General features: G+C 49.8%; 1 protein-coding gene across 1 annotated transcript; it reads right to left on the reverse strand.

The window, feature by feature from the left end:
• Positions 1–1,609: 1,609 nt before the first annotated feature.
• SOX10 (SRY-box transcription factor 10) lies at positions 1,610–14,408 on the reverse strand. The gene is made up of 4 exons (XM_039520839.1): positions 14,262–14,408; positions 12,696–13,154; positions 4,555–4,820; positions 1,610–4,056 (listed from the first exon to the last, which is right to left on the reverse strand). Exons 2-4 carry the CDS (start codon positions 13,103–13,105, stop codon positions 3,341–3,343), a joined length of 1,392 nt encoding a protein of 463 aa, XP_039376773.1. The 5' UTR covers positions 13,106–13,154; positions 14,262–14,408; the 3' UTR covers positions 1,610–3,340.
• Positions 14,409–16,246: the final 1,838 nt, after the last annotated feature.

The raw sequence follows: 16,246 nt of genomic DNA on the forward strand, positions 1-16,246 counted from the left end.
ATGAGGTAAAGGGGGGTTATATACCCAGCTGCATCTAGGGAAAGGGTGTAAAATCCCAGGAAGCCAAGTATTTGCTGTCCATGCCATCCTTGCCAAGAAAAGGTTAATCCACAGAGCGATGGCCTTCAGCCCTCTTCCCCCACCCCTCCATGGAATCCTTTAATCACGTTGGCGCGGTGAAATTTCAGTCATGAACGGTGTCTTTGTGCAATCGTTTTGGCGTCCGCAATGGAGCGCAGGGGTCGTTTTCTCAGCCCTTTTTTTTAAATGGCTTCTTTGTTTCATACCCGCCTTCTCCCCCCACCCCACCCCCCAGCATTGCATCTGTATCAGATACGATTAAAGGGATAGCAAAGGACTCTGGGCCAGTTCCTGCTTGGCTGCAAGGGGAGTGTTTAACCCCTTTGCTCCCAGTCCAGAGGCTAAGGGTGGGGTTGTTCTAGATCCTGTATCAGCTGGGGGTAGAGGCCTGGTGATCCTAGGCCCCCCTCCCACTAGACACTGATCAAATGAGAACCCCACCCCCTTCCTTAAACTGGAGAGAGATGGGAGGACATTTGTATCGTGAGTAGGAATTTTCTTTTCCCACTCCTCACCTACCCTTCACCCTTTGTGCTCAGCCCCCCTCCTCCCCACAGTCAGTCCCTTCCCTCTGAGCTGTCAAACAATGTCATCGATCGATAGTTCTGCAGACCCTTCCCCCAGTCAGTGGTTTGTAGTGAGATTTCCCTGCTCTCCTCCCTTTCAAAGGCTTTGCCCACCGCTCTGGTTCCCTTTCATTTCCCTGCACCGAACGAACTAGTCTATGTGTTTAGGTCCGAGTCATTCCACTGGTGGTGCTTGTGTGCTGCACACCTCTGGGGCACCTGAACTGAGTGGGCCTCATAGATGAGCTCTTCCTAAGATTCCCTTTGACTTCAGTGGGCTTTGGGTCTGGTCTATAGTTCCTAGAACATATACATATCCTGCTCACCCACTGTGCACTTTGCATACACAAACACACTGAACCAATTACATGCCTCTGCTTAGGAAACCTTGGATCTTCCTAGCTCTTGTTGTGTCCCTTTCCTAGCTGTGCATCCTCTGGTACTATCTGGCCAACACTGCCCTGGGGAGACTTTGTTCTGAAGTGGGGCGGGCTCTATCATGTGTTATGCTCGTGGAGGGAAGTAGGTTGATGTTCATGTGTGCAGGATCCACGCAGGCAGGCAGTAGGCCTTGCTTAGTGGGTGCCAGATGTTAATTTGCAGGTCAGAAGATATTGATAGTATTCAGGAATGTGTGTGGGGAAAGAGGGCTTCTGGTATGGAAGTATCATGATCTAGTGCTTGGAGCTGAGACTCGAGGTGAGGAGAAGAGAAATGAAGCCCCTAGTCCAAGCAACACTATTAACTCACTGTCAATATCCTTTCAGTGATGGGCATAGAAGAAATGTGTACATGCACCCAGGGTCTGTGCCATATAAAGGCCCCACTTCCCTCTTACTGGGGAGGAAGGATAAAATGTGTCTGAAAGGGGAAAAAATATTAAAATTTGAAAAATTGGACACACACAAATGAAACCTTTAAGTTTATTATTCCATACATTTAATGCAGAGTTAATGGTGCTAGGACAGCATATTCTGGGGACAGGGAGAGGGGCTTGGTGGGAGGGGAAGGTGTAATGGAATAAATAAGGGGAGGGGACAGCACTGGGTTACATGCATACAGGGGAGCAAACGTACTACATGCTCTTTTCAAACACAGAGGAGGAGTCAGCCAAAGCTAAGGGTGGAGAGAAAGGTGTATAAAGGTCATCCTCAGCAGTCTCAGTCGAAGGAGAAAAACGGTAGTGAGAATCACGAGTTCTGCTTGGTCAATCTGTCTCATCTTCCCAGACCTGCATGTCAGCTGGCGGTTCCATTGTGTGTTTTTGGTGGCCAATGGGAGGGCATCATCTTCTCCCACCTTCAGTTATGACGTCCTTCATGTCAGCATGCTCTCTGGCACTGTGAAGCTCTGCTAGCCCTGAAGATGTGGGACGGGCAAGCAGACCACCCAAGAGAGCAAGGGGAGAATGAAGATGAAGACAAGAAGGAGGGGAACCAGTCGGACCACTGAGGATGGTTGCTTCCAGTTTGAAACGCGAAGGCGAGTTCATTTTCTTTTTACGTGGGCTAATTGTCTTATCCAACACTGAGAGCTTTCCCTCCACTTGGTGCCACAACAATATCTTCCCCTTCTTTATGACGGTAGGCCAGCGGTGTTGGTAAATTGGAACAAGCAATGAACAGGCAGGAGGGGGTGTATTCTTTAGTTCAGCTCTGCTTGGGGGCGCAACCTTGCAGGTTTAAGGTGATTATTTTCGCAAACTGTGTTTGGGCAACTGGGATTCATGCTGATGCTTCTGTTTGCTGCAATATCTTCAGCTACTCTTCCCTCACATCCAACGCACGCACACACACACGTGCCAGAAGGACAAACACTGCCTTGGCAGTGTATCTTTTGAAATATTAGAGGGTGAATGGAAGGATTTAGAAGGGACCAGGAAATGTTTGAAACAAACTAGCCATACAAAATAATCGTAAGAAAGGAGGATTCCGTCCCTGTTGCCTTAACAGTCCAAGAAGCTACACCCCCACCCCCACCCCCACATGTATGTTGTGACATGCATAAGCTAGAACCAGCAGTATGGTTCCTGAGTCCAGTACAGTGCGGTGCAGTACAGTAAAGAGAGGGTGGGTTGAAGGGAGGATAGGATGTAGATGTGGAAGTCAATAGGAAAGCAAGCATAGGTTGGTCTTCCAACAGGGATCAAGAGTCATGCATGTGTGAATTTTAGACGGGAATGTTGCAGAGCACCGATCACAAGGAAATTGACTTTACTGCCCTTCCTCTCCTCCCACAACATGTCCACCAGGGTGCCCAGCCAGCTACTCTTCATCCACAACAGGTGACAAAGAGTTGGCCATTGTGGCCTATCTGAAACACTTGCTAAATCACTGAAGCAGTTGGGGGATGGTTAAGGATGGGGGGTATCTCTTATTTTACAGTCCAGGGTGTACACAACGAAACCCACCATGACCAGTCACTTCATGTCTAGAATCATCCTCATCTAGAAGGCCAAAAGGGTTTTGCAAGCCAATTGGGTTGGCATACATTGAATTTTGGGGGGGAAAGGGGTAAAACCTTCCTCTAGGCGGTGAGCCAGCGATAACCGGGGTCAAGATAGGCATGTCTGGATACTCAGTGGGTTCTGATGGCTGGATTACACTGAATGACCTTGGAGTTCGGAGTCCCTCCTGCCTGTGCTGATTCTTCGGAGCCTTTCTGTTGCTGCTTTGGTCACTGTTCCCCTTTTCCTACGGTCTGGAGAGAGTTGTATACACAGGCTGTTCCCAATGTGTGGGGCTGTGGGACTGTGGCACAGAGGGTGCAGGGTCAGAGATGGCAGTGTATAGGGGACGTTGCGAAGGTCCCATATACGAGAAGGCAGAGTAGAGGCCAGAGGCTTGGCTGGAGTGACTATAGTAGGGTCCTGAGGGCTGGTGGTCGGGGTAGTCAAACTGGGGCCTGGAGATGGAGGGGAAAGCTGAGCCATAGTGGGGCAGGCTCAGGGACGTATATGCTATCTGGGAAGTGGAGGGCTGGTCAGTGTAATGGCCTCCAGGGGCAGAACCCTCCGTTTTCACCTGTGCCTTGGAGTCCACCACCGATGATGTGCCAGCAGACAAGGAGACTCCATGCTGCTTGGAGATCCAGGCAGAGTGTCCACTGGCTGCAGCCAGGGCACTCCCAAGGCCATAGCCAGCGGCCGCTGCAGCTGCATAGCCCCCAACATGGCCTGGATGGCCAGCGTGTCCATTGGGTGGCAGGTACTGGTCGAATTCATTGACGTCAAAAGGCTCCATGTTGGACATCACTTCATGGCTGATCTCCCCGATATCCACGTTGCCAAAGTCAATGTGAGGCTTGCCCCCTTCCCCAAGAGAGCGCCCTTCCCGCTTGGAGTCAGCTTTGCCCGCCTGGAGTTCTGTCTTTGGAGTTGTTGGAGGAGTGGGGGGTCCATGGCTTTGACCTGTAAAGTGAAAACCATTTGGGGGGAAAGAGAAAGAAAATGTGATACCAGTTCACAATATAGCCCCGGTACAGCCTGACAGGCAATAAAATAGCTCAGCCGGCTACATGCAACAGCTCTGCTCCTCCTACTGCACAGACCCGATACTGCCAGGCCTCCCTGGGAACCTCACTGTAGAGGGACAAGAAGGAAGGAGGTGGCCAGCCGTAACCAAAATGGCAACTGTGCATATGAACCCTGTGGGAGATGATTTCCCACCTGTCCAAAGGGATGGAAACACCTGTGGAGTGCAGGCATCCTCAATGCTGGTGACAGCACCGAGCACATAGGAGTCATGCCCAACTACTGGGTCCCACCATGGGTTGAGGATCCAGCTCACAAGGTGGTGCCCCAAGACTTTAGAGAGCCATCAATTCTCCAGATGGCTTGGGGGACTCTCCTTGGGAGGAGGACGAGCTGGTAGTAACCTGCTGGTGTAGCTGCAGACATGGGACTGACCTGAGGAGTGCTCGGGGTGCCCATCAGACATGGGGGATCCTTCCCCAGGGTGTCTGTGATCCAAGTGGGCATTCTTATAGTGGGCCTGGATAGCTGCAGCCCCGCCAGCTTCTCCCTCGGTTTGGCCCTCACCCTCGCCCTGGGAGGCCTTGCCATTTTTCCGCCGGCGCGGCTGGTACTTGTAATCGGGGTGGTCCTTCTTGTGCTGCATCCTAAGTCGCTCTGCCTCTTCGATGAAAGGCCGCTTGTCGCTTTCATTCAGTAACCTACAGAGACCGGAGAAAGAGGAAGAGATGGGAACAGGGATGTCAAAATCCTACTGTAAAGCATCATGGGCACTAGAGAGCCATCCCATTTCAAATACTGCCAAGTATCATAGAGAAGGTAGAGAAGTATTTAAATAGAGTCCTCAAAGCTTCAGCCCCTTTTTTATTGTTGTTAATGATTAAGCCCTGACAATGTGCTCACTGCTGTTCAGAGCCAGAGGAAGACATGATCACTCCCCCAAGTGGATTACAATCTATAACCCATATAAATTCACCTCCTCCCGTTCCATGTTTGTACTTGCCATAGGGGACAAAGTAATCATACTGTGATGACTGAAATCAGTGCAGGGCTTTATAGTTACCAGACAAGCTGGACTAAAAGAACTTGCTACAGACGTGAAAATTGTGACTATTGCTTGAATTATGGAAGGGTGGCAAATCTTTGTTACCAATAATGCGTTGTCATGTATCTCTGTCTCTCTCAAATCAACTTGTCTCGGTCACCTTAGCTTCAGAGTTTCTGTGTCCTGTCCTGACCTTCCATCCTTGCTATTTTATAGGTTTTGTTCTATCAGCTTGAGTGTGAGTGATCACTGAGCCCAGAATGGCTATTGCATTTGCCAGCACAGTGGCTGTGCTGCTGGGATCTGCCCCTTAAAGAACGCTGGTATCTCCTAAGAGTGAGTTACAGAAGATGCTGGAGGAAAAACACATTTGCTTTGCTTCTACTTTGAGGATTCTTGATCACACAGCTGCCATTTTCCATCCCAGAGGTGGTTGATGTGGTTCCTGTGCTAAGGATCGGAGAGTTGCAGGTGCTGAGACAGAGCCAGGATCAGGCTTGTAAATCAGGATCGTTTTGTAAATCATCTAAATACTATGGTGCTGGACACTGTAACAATAGATTAACTTTGATCTTTGGGTGAAAGACTCTATGGAAATGTAAAATCATTCCCCATATACCTGTCAGATCTAGGGCTGCTCCAGTCAAGACAGAATCACCTAGGAAATTATGTAACAGAACCACTTTGGATGATGGAAAAAGAGATGAAACCCATTTGTCGAAGAAAAACTTTGTTCTTTGTTTCTTCGACACATTTGATCAGTCATTTTCTTTTAATTTTGAAAATGTTTGATTTAATTTTTAATTTCTTTTTCCTACTTTTCATGTGGCCTCCAGGGCATTCTGGTTTCAGCCAGAAGAATCCAGAACACTGAAAAGGGTCAAGGCTGGTTTTATGGGTATTGCAACTCAGCGAAAACTCTGAGGCTGCAGAAATCTCAAAAACAAAAACTTCTTCCTTTATGAGATTTCCAGCCTTGATTTTTCCAGCCCAAAGAGAGTTGGACAAAGCTTTGGGGATATTCAGCCAAATGTTGAAGAGGAGTCTCTGACCCCCCTACAGCCTTAGAGGCTCTGCTTTTGCAAATTCCACTGATTAGATTTAACCCTTTGCAGAGCAGAGGATTAAAAACCATGAATCTGCCTTAGAGAATTTAGGAGCAGCAGCAGTTGGGGTTTGAGGGGCCTGTTGGTAAAACAGGTGAGGAAAATCAATAGGATCCAAGCAGGTCCTGACCAGCATTGAAGCACCTCCATTTTTCTCCTTCTGTCCCACCAGCCAATAGCCAGAGGGTGTGATCTGCTTTGGAACCTCTTAAGGTGCTGACCTGGGTTCACACCAAGCAGCCCTGAGAAGGTCATGGCCGCACATTGCATTCCACCACTGCCTTAATCCAAGAGATTAAACAACTGAGCCGCCATGAGTCCAACACCAGCTTTCCTGTCTCCCTTCCGCCACCATACACCACGCTCACACATCCCGAAGAACTCTAATCCTCCACCCTGAATTGCTCCACACACAGCCTTCCATCACATCTAAAGGGAGATGCATAACCTCAATCTCCTGCAGCGCCCTAGCGAGAGACCTGCATTGGGAATTAAACATGTCCCTGCAAAGCGCTAGCCCCTGCACCTCCCAGACTCCATTGGCTGATGAGGGGAAGCAAAAGACCAGCTGTGGGAATGGAACCAAGCTTTCCACCCTGACCGTACAGGGCACTATCCACGAAGGAACCAGGTACCGGCTCCTCAGCACTCCTAGCCCCTCCTGTTGCACAGCAAACAAGACTCCGAGACTGGGAATGGAACCCACATCTTCCACGTGAGCTCAACCTCTCAGCCCCTACTGATTCCAAGGAGTCCCAATATCCTTCACCTTTATTTGTGGGTGGTACCAAGCATATAGGGTTACTGAAGCCAAACTGTCAAAGGAAACCTGCAATGGAGAGAGAAACCGAGACCTCTGTATTCGTCTCACTGATGACCTAAATTACAGTGATCTTAGGAACTCTAGGAGATGAACCTGGGTCCACTGAGCTGTGCTCGCCCTCCACATCTTCCTGCCAGCATCCTGTAACCCTGAAGACAGCAGGATCGCACAAAGTCTGTTCCCCCCATCCTTTTCTTCTCTCTCCCGGTCTCTCTGCTCCCTCCTCCCTCCCTGGGATCAGAGCTCAAATCGGCTTTAACAAAGTGAAACCGGTGTGAGCAGGCAGAGGCCAGGAGATTTGGGGGATTTAGATTTCACTTGTTTCCTGCCCCTGCACCCCCTGGTCTACAATGCAGTGGAGTCTTGCAGGGACACAGAAGGGAATGGCTCAAATAGCAAAGCCCATGGGCTTAAGTGAGTCTGAACTGAACCTTCTCCCCCCAGTGGGGAATGCTCAGTACAGAACCCATTGGAGACCCCTGTTTTGGTGGGAATGGAGAGATGAAAACTCTGTCTCCCTCTTTTGTTCTCTTCTTCACCACCATATCGCTACTCGCACAGGGCGTTGTGCTGAATGGCGGGGGGAACCCAAGCCCTGTTTCTTGCATGTCAGGTGACTGGAGCAGCCTGATGCATGGCCCCTCCCCGTCACCCACGCGCGGCAGCTGCAGATGAGTCAGTGTGGCATGAGAGTCTCACTAGCGCCAAGTTGATGCAGCGCACGCATGGGTGATGGAAGGATTGAACAGGAGGTTAAAACATTGAGGGGTGGGGGGAGATCTCTCACACACACAGGCCCTGATCTTCCAGGCATGGCTTGGCTCCCGGGGCCCGCTGCCTAGCTAAAGTGAATTGTAGGTAGAGAAAGGTTCTGTTGCTGTCCAGATACAAAGATCCCTTCACCCCATAGTCAGCTCTTTGCTGCCTCTTTCTACCCATGTCTCATCTGTTTCCGGCCCTGGAGATGTTTCTGGCATTGGTCATTCGTGCTGACCTTTTCAACAGTCATTACATCCCACTCCATTTGAGAACTGTTCCCTGCCCTGTAAGGAGCAGGAAGTGCCCCACCCAGGTGAGGAAAGGGGAGCCTTTGGGCAGGACAAGTGAGGAAGTCTCCCTTCCCCCTGCATCCTCAGGTAATCATGTATCCTTGGGATGGGGGAGGGGGTCAGCCCAGCCTGCAGTGCTGACCTGGCTGCTGCTGGAGAGAGGAATAGCTTCCCTCAGCACACCCACCAATGGGAGGCTCAGAACAATCAGTGAGTGTCTAAAGCCAGCTGTACCCATAAGAGAGCCATCAACCCACCGTCAGTGTCACTCAGACACACACGCACGTGCCAGTTATGCTGAGGAGGTTGACAGAAGCTCATGGCCTTGCGGAGGCATGAACACCCACTGCCCCAGGCTGGGCCATCACCTTGCCAATTGTCCCAAAGTGTTTGCAAATGAAATCGGGCACGAGGGTCAGATTTGAGAACGGAAACCTTCATTTGGGGCCCAAGGGGACTCTGCACTGAGGGTAACACCCCTTCCACCACTGTGTAGCTTAGTCCTGATGTCTATCCCTTTCCCAGTGCGTTCCTAGGACTCGCACACAAGCTGTGCTGATGCACCTCTCTCCTGGCCTGCACCACGCCTGCTGTTCTAGTCCTGCCCCTGTCCAGCTCAGCCAATGCACCTCAATCCTGACCTGGAGCAGTGTCCATTCCACCATTCTGATCATCAGTGATTTCCTCCCTGCCACTCGGGAGCCTGGCTGGAATCTGGTCCCGCAGGTGGTGCTCCACTGTCATTAACATCCTGTTTGCCTTTGCCCGACCAGCAGCTGCAAAGTCTATAATCTCCCACACTGCAGCCCAGTCCTGGCAGTTTCTTTGTTAGTCCCCAAAGGGTGAGGCTCCTGATTCTAACCCGCTCATAAGCGGAATGAGTTGGTGCAGGTGTGAGGGGTCAGCCTTGACACCCCCGCACAACCTCCCAAAGGAACGTTTGTCTACATAGCACTGATGCAATTTGGCACGGCCATCTGCCTCCGTGGCTCTCTCTTTCTCCCTGATTGCCTCCCTCCATCTCCTGCAGAAGGGCATGTTTCTTATCCCACAGATCCCAAGTGCTTTACACAGCACTTGGTTTGAGCTCAGCAGCACAGTGGTTGCATGAGCAAACATGGCAGCCATCCTCCGTGCAGCGATCACTCACACAGAGCTAGCCGAGGGGCTAGATTCCATTTTGTAGAGAGGAACATGTTGGATGGGACCCTGAGATTGTTTCTCAATCTACTGGACTCCTTCCAAGAAGACACACAGGATTTTTAACTATCCCATAGGCAGCATCTCCTTCCCCACCCACCAGAGATGGGCAGAAACAAGCTCAGTTTAATGTTGCTTTTAACTGATCTCTCTCTTTCCCTGTCTGTCGTACAGAGCTTATAGTGGATTTCTCTCTGCCTTAGGTATTTCTAATGCACCCATTAGCACAGCATCTAAGCACTGATATAAAATCAGACTCACCTACATGGAAGTATATCTAGGTGGCCCAAATTTTCAAAAATGACTGGTGATTTTCGGTGCCCAACTTGGCACCTTACAGGATTCTGATTTTCAGACATTCAGGCCCCTCTTCAGGGATCTCAAAGTTAGGCACTCAAAATTGCTAGCCAATTTTGAAAGTCTGGATCATGCTGCGTAGTGTGGAGTTTGGAGTGGGAGGAAACTGGCATCAGAAAATTGTCTGGAGGACTGTGGGAGTCCATAGGGGCTATGATAGTGTAGTAAATTTCCTATGGGACAATCACCCTTTGGGTGACTTCCCCTGGCTTTTGTGGTTTTATTTTATTTTCCCACACCTAACAATGCCAACAAAGGCAGTGCAGACACCGATCCTGCCCATACATGCACGCCCCCAACTAGCTCTGCCACATTGCCCAACACAGACTGGTAAGAATATCTCCGAAGGCAGCAGGCTCCCTGCCAGTCCATTAGCAAAGACAACACAAATAGCAGATATGTGGGGGAAGGGGGAGACTTTTCCCTTTTAAAAAATGCAAAAGTATTTGACAGTTACAGTCCGAGGCCCTGATCTTACAAGCTGCTCTGTACGGCAGACCCCTGTGCCCAGGCAGAGCCCTATTGACTTCAGCGGACTGCCTGTGGGCTCTGCAGTCTGCCTGCAGGATCAGGAACACTACAGCTCTCAACAGTGTTAGGACAGTGTCTAAGGTTTATCACTGCAGCACTGTGTGGGGGAACAGTCATGTACAATGCTGTCGCATATCTGGACAGTGGAGCACTCTGGTCTCTTAGGGCTGTTACGGGAGTATTTAAGGGCTCATATACTGCAGTCTTGTATCTTCAGGCCAGAACGGTAATGTAGCGCTTAAGGAGGTCATTGCTACAGATTCCTGCAAGATCCTTGGAACGGAACAGTAGCATTTTTTTTTAATAATACTTTTGAAAATTAGAATGGGGGTCTTGCTTCTCCAATAGAATAAAATGTTGGGGTGGAGGTGAGAAGAGAAATCAGGAAGAAATCAGAACGAATGGTTAGTAGCAAAGCATACAGGAGGTAATTGTTAGTAAAGGAAAGACAAGTGAAAGTGCAAGGAGAGAGGCAAATAGACAGCATAACGTGACTGCGTTACAAAGTGGAAGAGAGTAAATAAGAGCAATGAGAAATGCTCAGTACAGTCACATTGCTACCAGAAAGGAGACAACAGGGGTGGGTTAGTGCAATGTGAACTAACTGGGATCATCATTCTGATGGTATCCAGAGGTGAGCACAAGGTTGGAGTAATCATAGGAAAGGCAGAGGGAGAGGGGAATGGGAAGGGTTAAAAAACACCCAGGCATGGGAATCATATTGGAGGCCTACCACAATTCCCTGCATTAACTCTCCAAGGAAATCATTTTGTTTGAATTCCATGAAAAACAGAGGGGTTTGGATAAACTTATTGATGTGATCAAGACAGAAGCTAACATCCAGGGGCTCAATTCTCCCACACAGGTGGAGCTGACAGAAGTCAGTTGGATAATCAAGCCACAGGTGGCAATGGGATGGTCACAAGGGTGGGGTTTGCTTCTGTTTTGAAAAAGAATCTGGTCTTCCTGCAGTTCTCAGGAGACATCCCACCCCACCCAGTGGGTGGGGGTCTCCTGTTAAGGGTTGCGCCAGGGAAGGGAAGGGTATGAAAGGGGGCCCATTTCTATCTCTGTGGAATTTCAAGGCCATTTACATGAAGCTGAGGGTTTTGATTTGTGGCAGGAGGCCCAAGGCAAGGAAGTGATGGTGGCGGAAAGGGGTGTATCTCGGACAATCCCAGGGAGGGGGGAGGCATTTATAATAATTTGCTGGAGTTATTTATGGAAATCAGGCGGAAAAGTGGAACCACTGGCCTTGTGTCACATGGGTATTAGGTGGTCCCTCCACCCTCGTCTCTTGGCAGAACCCAGCAGTTCCAATGGGGGTGACTTCATGTAGGGACCCTGGGGGCAGGGAGGATGGGGAAAGGACCCAAAATTAAAATGGCTTTTACAAACTGAGGGGGTAGTGTGGGTCCGAGGGATGAGCATGTGTCTGTGTTAGGAAGAAGGAAGTGTGTACGTGTGTATGCATAGTGGGGGTGGGAAGCCTGTGTCAGCCTGTACAAACTCGCTACAGGAATGGCTGCTGATTTGCTGTTGTTATTTATTTATTGCACGCCACAGGCCTGCAAACAGAGGCAGAGTTGCAGCCCCTGCAGTCTGAGAAGACACAAACAATGCTGTTCAGCCATAAAAAGCTGGGAATGGCAAGACAGGATGGCATACTGGGTGCATCGGTTGGAGTCTTTTTCCAACAACCCCCTCTCTCCACTATCCCTCACTGTCCTCTTTTTTTTATGACTTTATGCTGGGATAACCCATTCGCACCCCCACTTATGCAGTACCTGTGCTGTCAATGTTAAATTGACATCTCCTTGAGCGGGATCTAGAACCAGCAGCTAGCCGGGTCTGTGGCTGGCCATCAGAGAACACGTTCTTTGGGTGGGATGTGTAATTGGGTTTCACTGCTTGGCTACCTGCTCTCTCTCCTTTGTCCCAGACAGGAGTCCAACCCACTAGGTGGAGCTCTGGGAGTTAGGGTCATCTAGCCTGTGATCTCTCAGACCTGGTTCAAACAGGCCTGAGGAGATCATGAGTGTAATGAGTTTGGTGAGGGTCAGCCTAGTTAACCTTTCTGGGCCTTGGTTTGCCAAACAAACACACACAAACGGAGAGATTGGGCAGCTGAGCCTCAGGAGAGGACCAGGACTGGAGTGGCACAGGCCAGGAATGAGGTACGCTGGCACAGCCCGAGTAAGAACGGGTTAGAGTGGAATAGCCAGGTGGGGGCTGCAGGTCAAGACTGGCAGAGCTTTGCAGAGGAAGCTCTCCATATAGCTGATGCTAATAACCATTGTTGGTTCCTCACTTTCCTGTGTTTTTCCTTTACCCCTGTGATCTTTCCCCTTGAGGAGGAACTCCTTTTAATAGATGCCCCTTTAATCTCATTCTGTTCCCAGCCTCCAGTTTGAGATGCAGCCTCTCCATGATTCCATTTGCCCTCACCCTTATGCCCTCCTTACCTCCAGAGCTTCCCGAGGGTCTTACTGAGCTCTGCATTGTGGAGGTGAGGGTACTGGTCAGCCAATTTCCTGCGGGCCGCCTGTGCCCACACCATGAAGGCGTTCATGGGCCGCTTGACATGGGGTTTGCTTTTGTTGCTCCCATTGACCCGCACAGGCATGGGCACCAGGGTCCAGTCATAGCCACTCAGCACCTGGCTCACTGCCTCCCGGATGCACACGGGGAACTTATCGTCGTCCGTCTCTGAGTCTTGCTGTTCCTTCTTGACCTTCCCCATCTCTCCGCTCCCAGAGCTGGTGAGATGAGAGGGGGTATCTGATGCCATGGAAGGTCCCGGTGAGAGGCAGTGATGGTCTTCAGAACCCACCGGGCTCATTTCCACCTCTGAAAGGTCTTGGTCATCTGTCATTATATCTCTTGTTCTTGCTCTTTCTTCCTTCTCAATATCCGTCTTCCCACTGGGGAAAAAAAAAAAGAAAGAAAGAAAAAGCAAACACCAAAACTAAAAGACTTGAACCTCTCCCAGTAACCAACCACGAGACAGGAGCCACTTGATAAAAGTGAAGCAAAGGAGCTGCCATGCGTGCAGCTTACGGGACCCACAAAACCCATGATCAAGTGGGGGAGGGGATCCTGATTAATTGGAGTCAAGTATCAGAGGGGTAGCCGTGTTAGTCTGGATCTGTAAAAGCAGCAAAGAGTCCTGTGGCACCTTATAGACTAACAGACGTATTGGAGCATGAGCTTTCGTGGGTGAATACCCACTTCGTCGGATGCATTGGATGCATTGATTAATTGGAATCTCCCGATCTGTGCTCTATTCTGGAGTTTAACATGGGCATGTAGAGGGGTCTGCTGCTGGCTAAGCACATTGGTGACATGAGTCAAAAAGGAGAGAACAAGGGGAAATGGACCCCATTCTTTAAGAATAACTTTACTCAGGGCCCTCCCCAACATTTGGCCCTTGGGAATGACATTTTCTCTTTAAAACGTGCCTTGAAAGTCTGACCAAGAACATAGATGGGAGGAAATGAGTGGCTTCATTATTAATAAATCAGAATGAAAAGGTCACCAGGTTGCAGGAGAAAGTTTAGCAAGAGTCGCTGAGTAGAGGCAAATCCTGAGCGCACCCCTGAATTGCCAGGCAAGGAATCTGATGCAGACTGGGAAAATGTGTTTGTGAGCAGAAACGCTAACACTTTGTACATATGCATATATTTCTTTTTAAGCCTCTTTGGCAAAGCCAAGTCTTCAACTTGCCCGTTTCACTCATCCCCCCGTCTCTCTCTCTCTCTCTCTGCGGTCACCTCCAAAAGTCTCTGCCACCACCCACCAGTTCCACCACCTTATTAAAGAAATGCTGAAAAAATAAAGCCCCCCACCCACACAAAATGGTTAGAAAAATGCATCTCTCTTGGTTTAGTTGCAAAAGGGGCCAATATGGAGCAGAGATTGTTATCCCCCCAGTGAGGGAGGCAAAGACTTTTCCTAAAGAAGAGATTGAAAAAGTAATTGAAGGTAGAAAAAGAGCGAGCGAGCGTGTGAGTTCAGGTAGGAAAACTTACGTTGGCTGGTCTGCCTGGTAAATCCTGAGAGGGTTGTAATTTGTATCCCAATAGTCCCTCTGTTCTCCTCTCAGAGCCCTGGCAGCGTCGGGAGCCCTGCGTGGAGGAGACTCTCAGACGAGTGCCATTCCTAGAGGGAGGCTTGGTTTTTACTAATCCCCTGGCTGGATGTCTCTCTGCCTGGCTTGCTGCTAAGCACTGGGGGAGGGAAGGGCAGAAGGTGGAGCTAAGCACTCCTTATAGCTGGAATACATTGATTTGATGCAGGCAGGGAGGGGACCCTGACAGCACCCCCAAACTCCACCTCAGCCACATGCCTGCTCCTCGCTTTCTCGAGTGCAGCCTTCTCTGGGAATGCTCCAGTCAACTTTTATTTTATTCTTTTTTCCCCCCTCTCGGGGATTTAAAATAGGACATTATTCAGGCCATTGGGCATAGGTGGTGAGGGGTCTGCATTGTTATCTAAGTGGACTGGATTTAAGTCTCTGGCCTGGTCTCTCTTGCCCTCGGCCAGCAGGGTTTGTTCTACGGACCAGGCCTGGTGACCTAGGAGTTAGCATGGAGAGATGGGTTCTAGTCACAGCTGCTTGCTGTCCATGGACCAGCAGGACCTGCATGCACTGCAGAGGGCAGGCCTGGTGTTATGGGGGTAGTGCTGTCCTATGAAGGAGACCCAGATTCAGTGGCCACTCCTGGTCTTTCACTCTCTAGAGCTAGTGGGGACTGGGAATAGTCCAGGGGTTACCTGGGGATGGTGTGTACTGGATACATTGCAGGGGTTGGGGGATTTATACTTTGTGGCCATGCAGAAAACATGAGCTTGATTCCATCTCCTGGGCTCTCATGCCCCCAAGGTGGGACTGACACATGCATGCCAGTGAGGTGTCAGGAGTGTTTTGTGTCTCACCCATGCTGCTGATAACCCAATAATGTATCCATTCAGGATTCCCTCTGCAAAGTTGTCAAAACCAGGAACCAGCTTTCCCATATCCTCCAATGGTACCAACTAGACCAGTACAGAACTCTTGGCGTGGAGTCCGAAGTAGAATGTCAGCTTGGACATGTTTCTGTGCCAGGCGAGGAATCACAGAGTGAAGAAAGGATGAGTTGTGGTGAGACTCGGGGAAATAATTCCATCAAAGGAGTTCTAAGGACATTATGAACCCCTGGAGCAGAGCTTGACTCACTAGAAGGCCCAGTGATGGAATGACAGAGTAAATAATGGCTGGGCCCACCCAGAGAGACAGGGAAATAATGCCACGGACAGGTGGTGAGCATTTGAGCTACAGTTCCCAGAATGAACCTGGAACTGACAACTAGGATTGTGTTATCTGATTGACAGAGTATGACCATTTTCCCTCCATAATTCTCAATGGTTTCTTTCACCTCATGCATCTCAGTGTGGTGAGGGCTGGAGCCACAACATGGCACCAAGGACAGCTGCATTAGAGCCCAAAGGAGAAGTCTATGTTGGAAGCTTAATGAAGCCAGGTTAGGGGATGACAGGGATGGGGCTCCCTGGTGCTGATGGCAAGCACAGGATCACTGGCACCAAATACTTAGCACGCATGTAGTATTCAATGCGCCAAAGGGCAGCTTTCTGGGGAGGGCTTGGCACCAAATAACCCCCTACAAGGGGACTGACTTTAACTCTCCCTCCTTCCTCCAGCACCGTCTGTCTGTCCATGTGACAAAAGGCCAAGGCAAGGGTCTGATGGTTCTCTCCTGCCCAAGAAACACAAGGACTCATGGCACCTATCCTAGTACTGTCCCATCTTCCCTGGGAAGGTGAGGTGTGTAAGCTCCACCCTCTCTCTTTCTCACACACACTTCCCAATGGAAATCTCAGGGGAGAAATCTCAGGCTCTGATTCCTAGATTAAAATGGTGTAAGTGCTGGTGAGGTGAGTCCTCCCAGGTGTTATCACACAAGTGTGTTCCCCTATTGGGAAGAAATCCTATGTCTGTATTCCCAGCAGAGATTCT

This window comes from Mauremys reevesii, linkage group 1 (genome assembly GCF_016161935.1).
Source record: "Mauremys reevesii isolate NIE-2019 linkage group 1, ASM1616193v1, whole genome shotgun sequence".
In the NCBI taxonomy this organism is placed as follows: domain Eukaryota; kingdom Metazoa; phylum Chordata; order Testudines; family Geoemydidae; genus Mauremys; species Mauremys reevesii.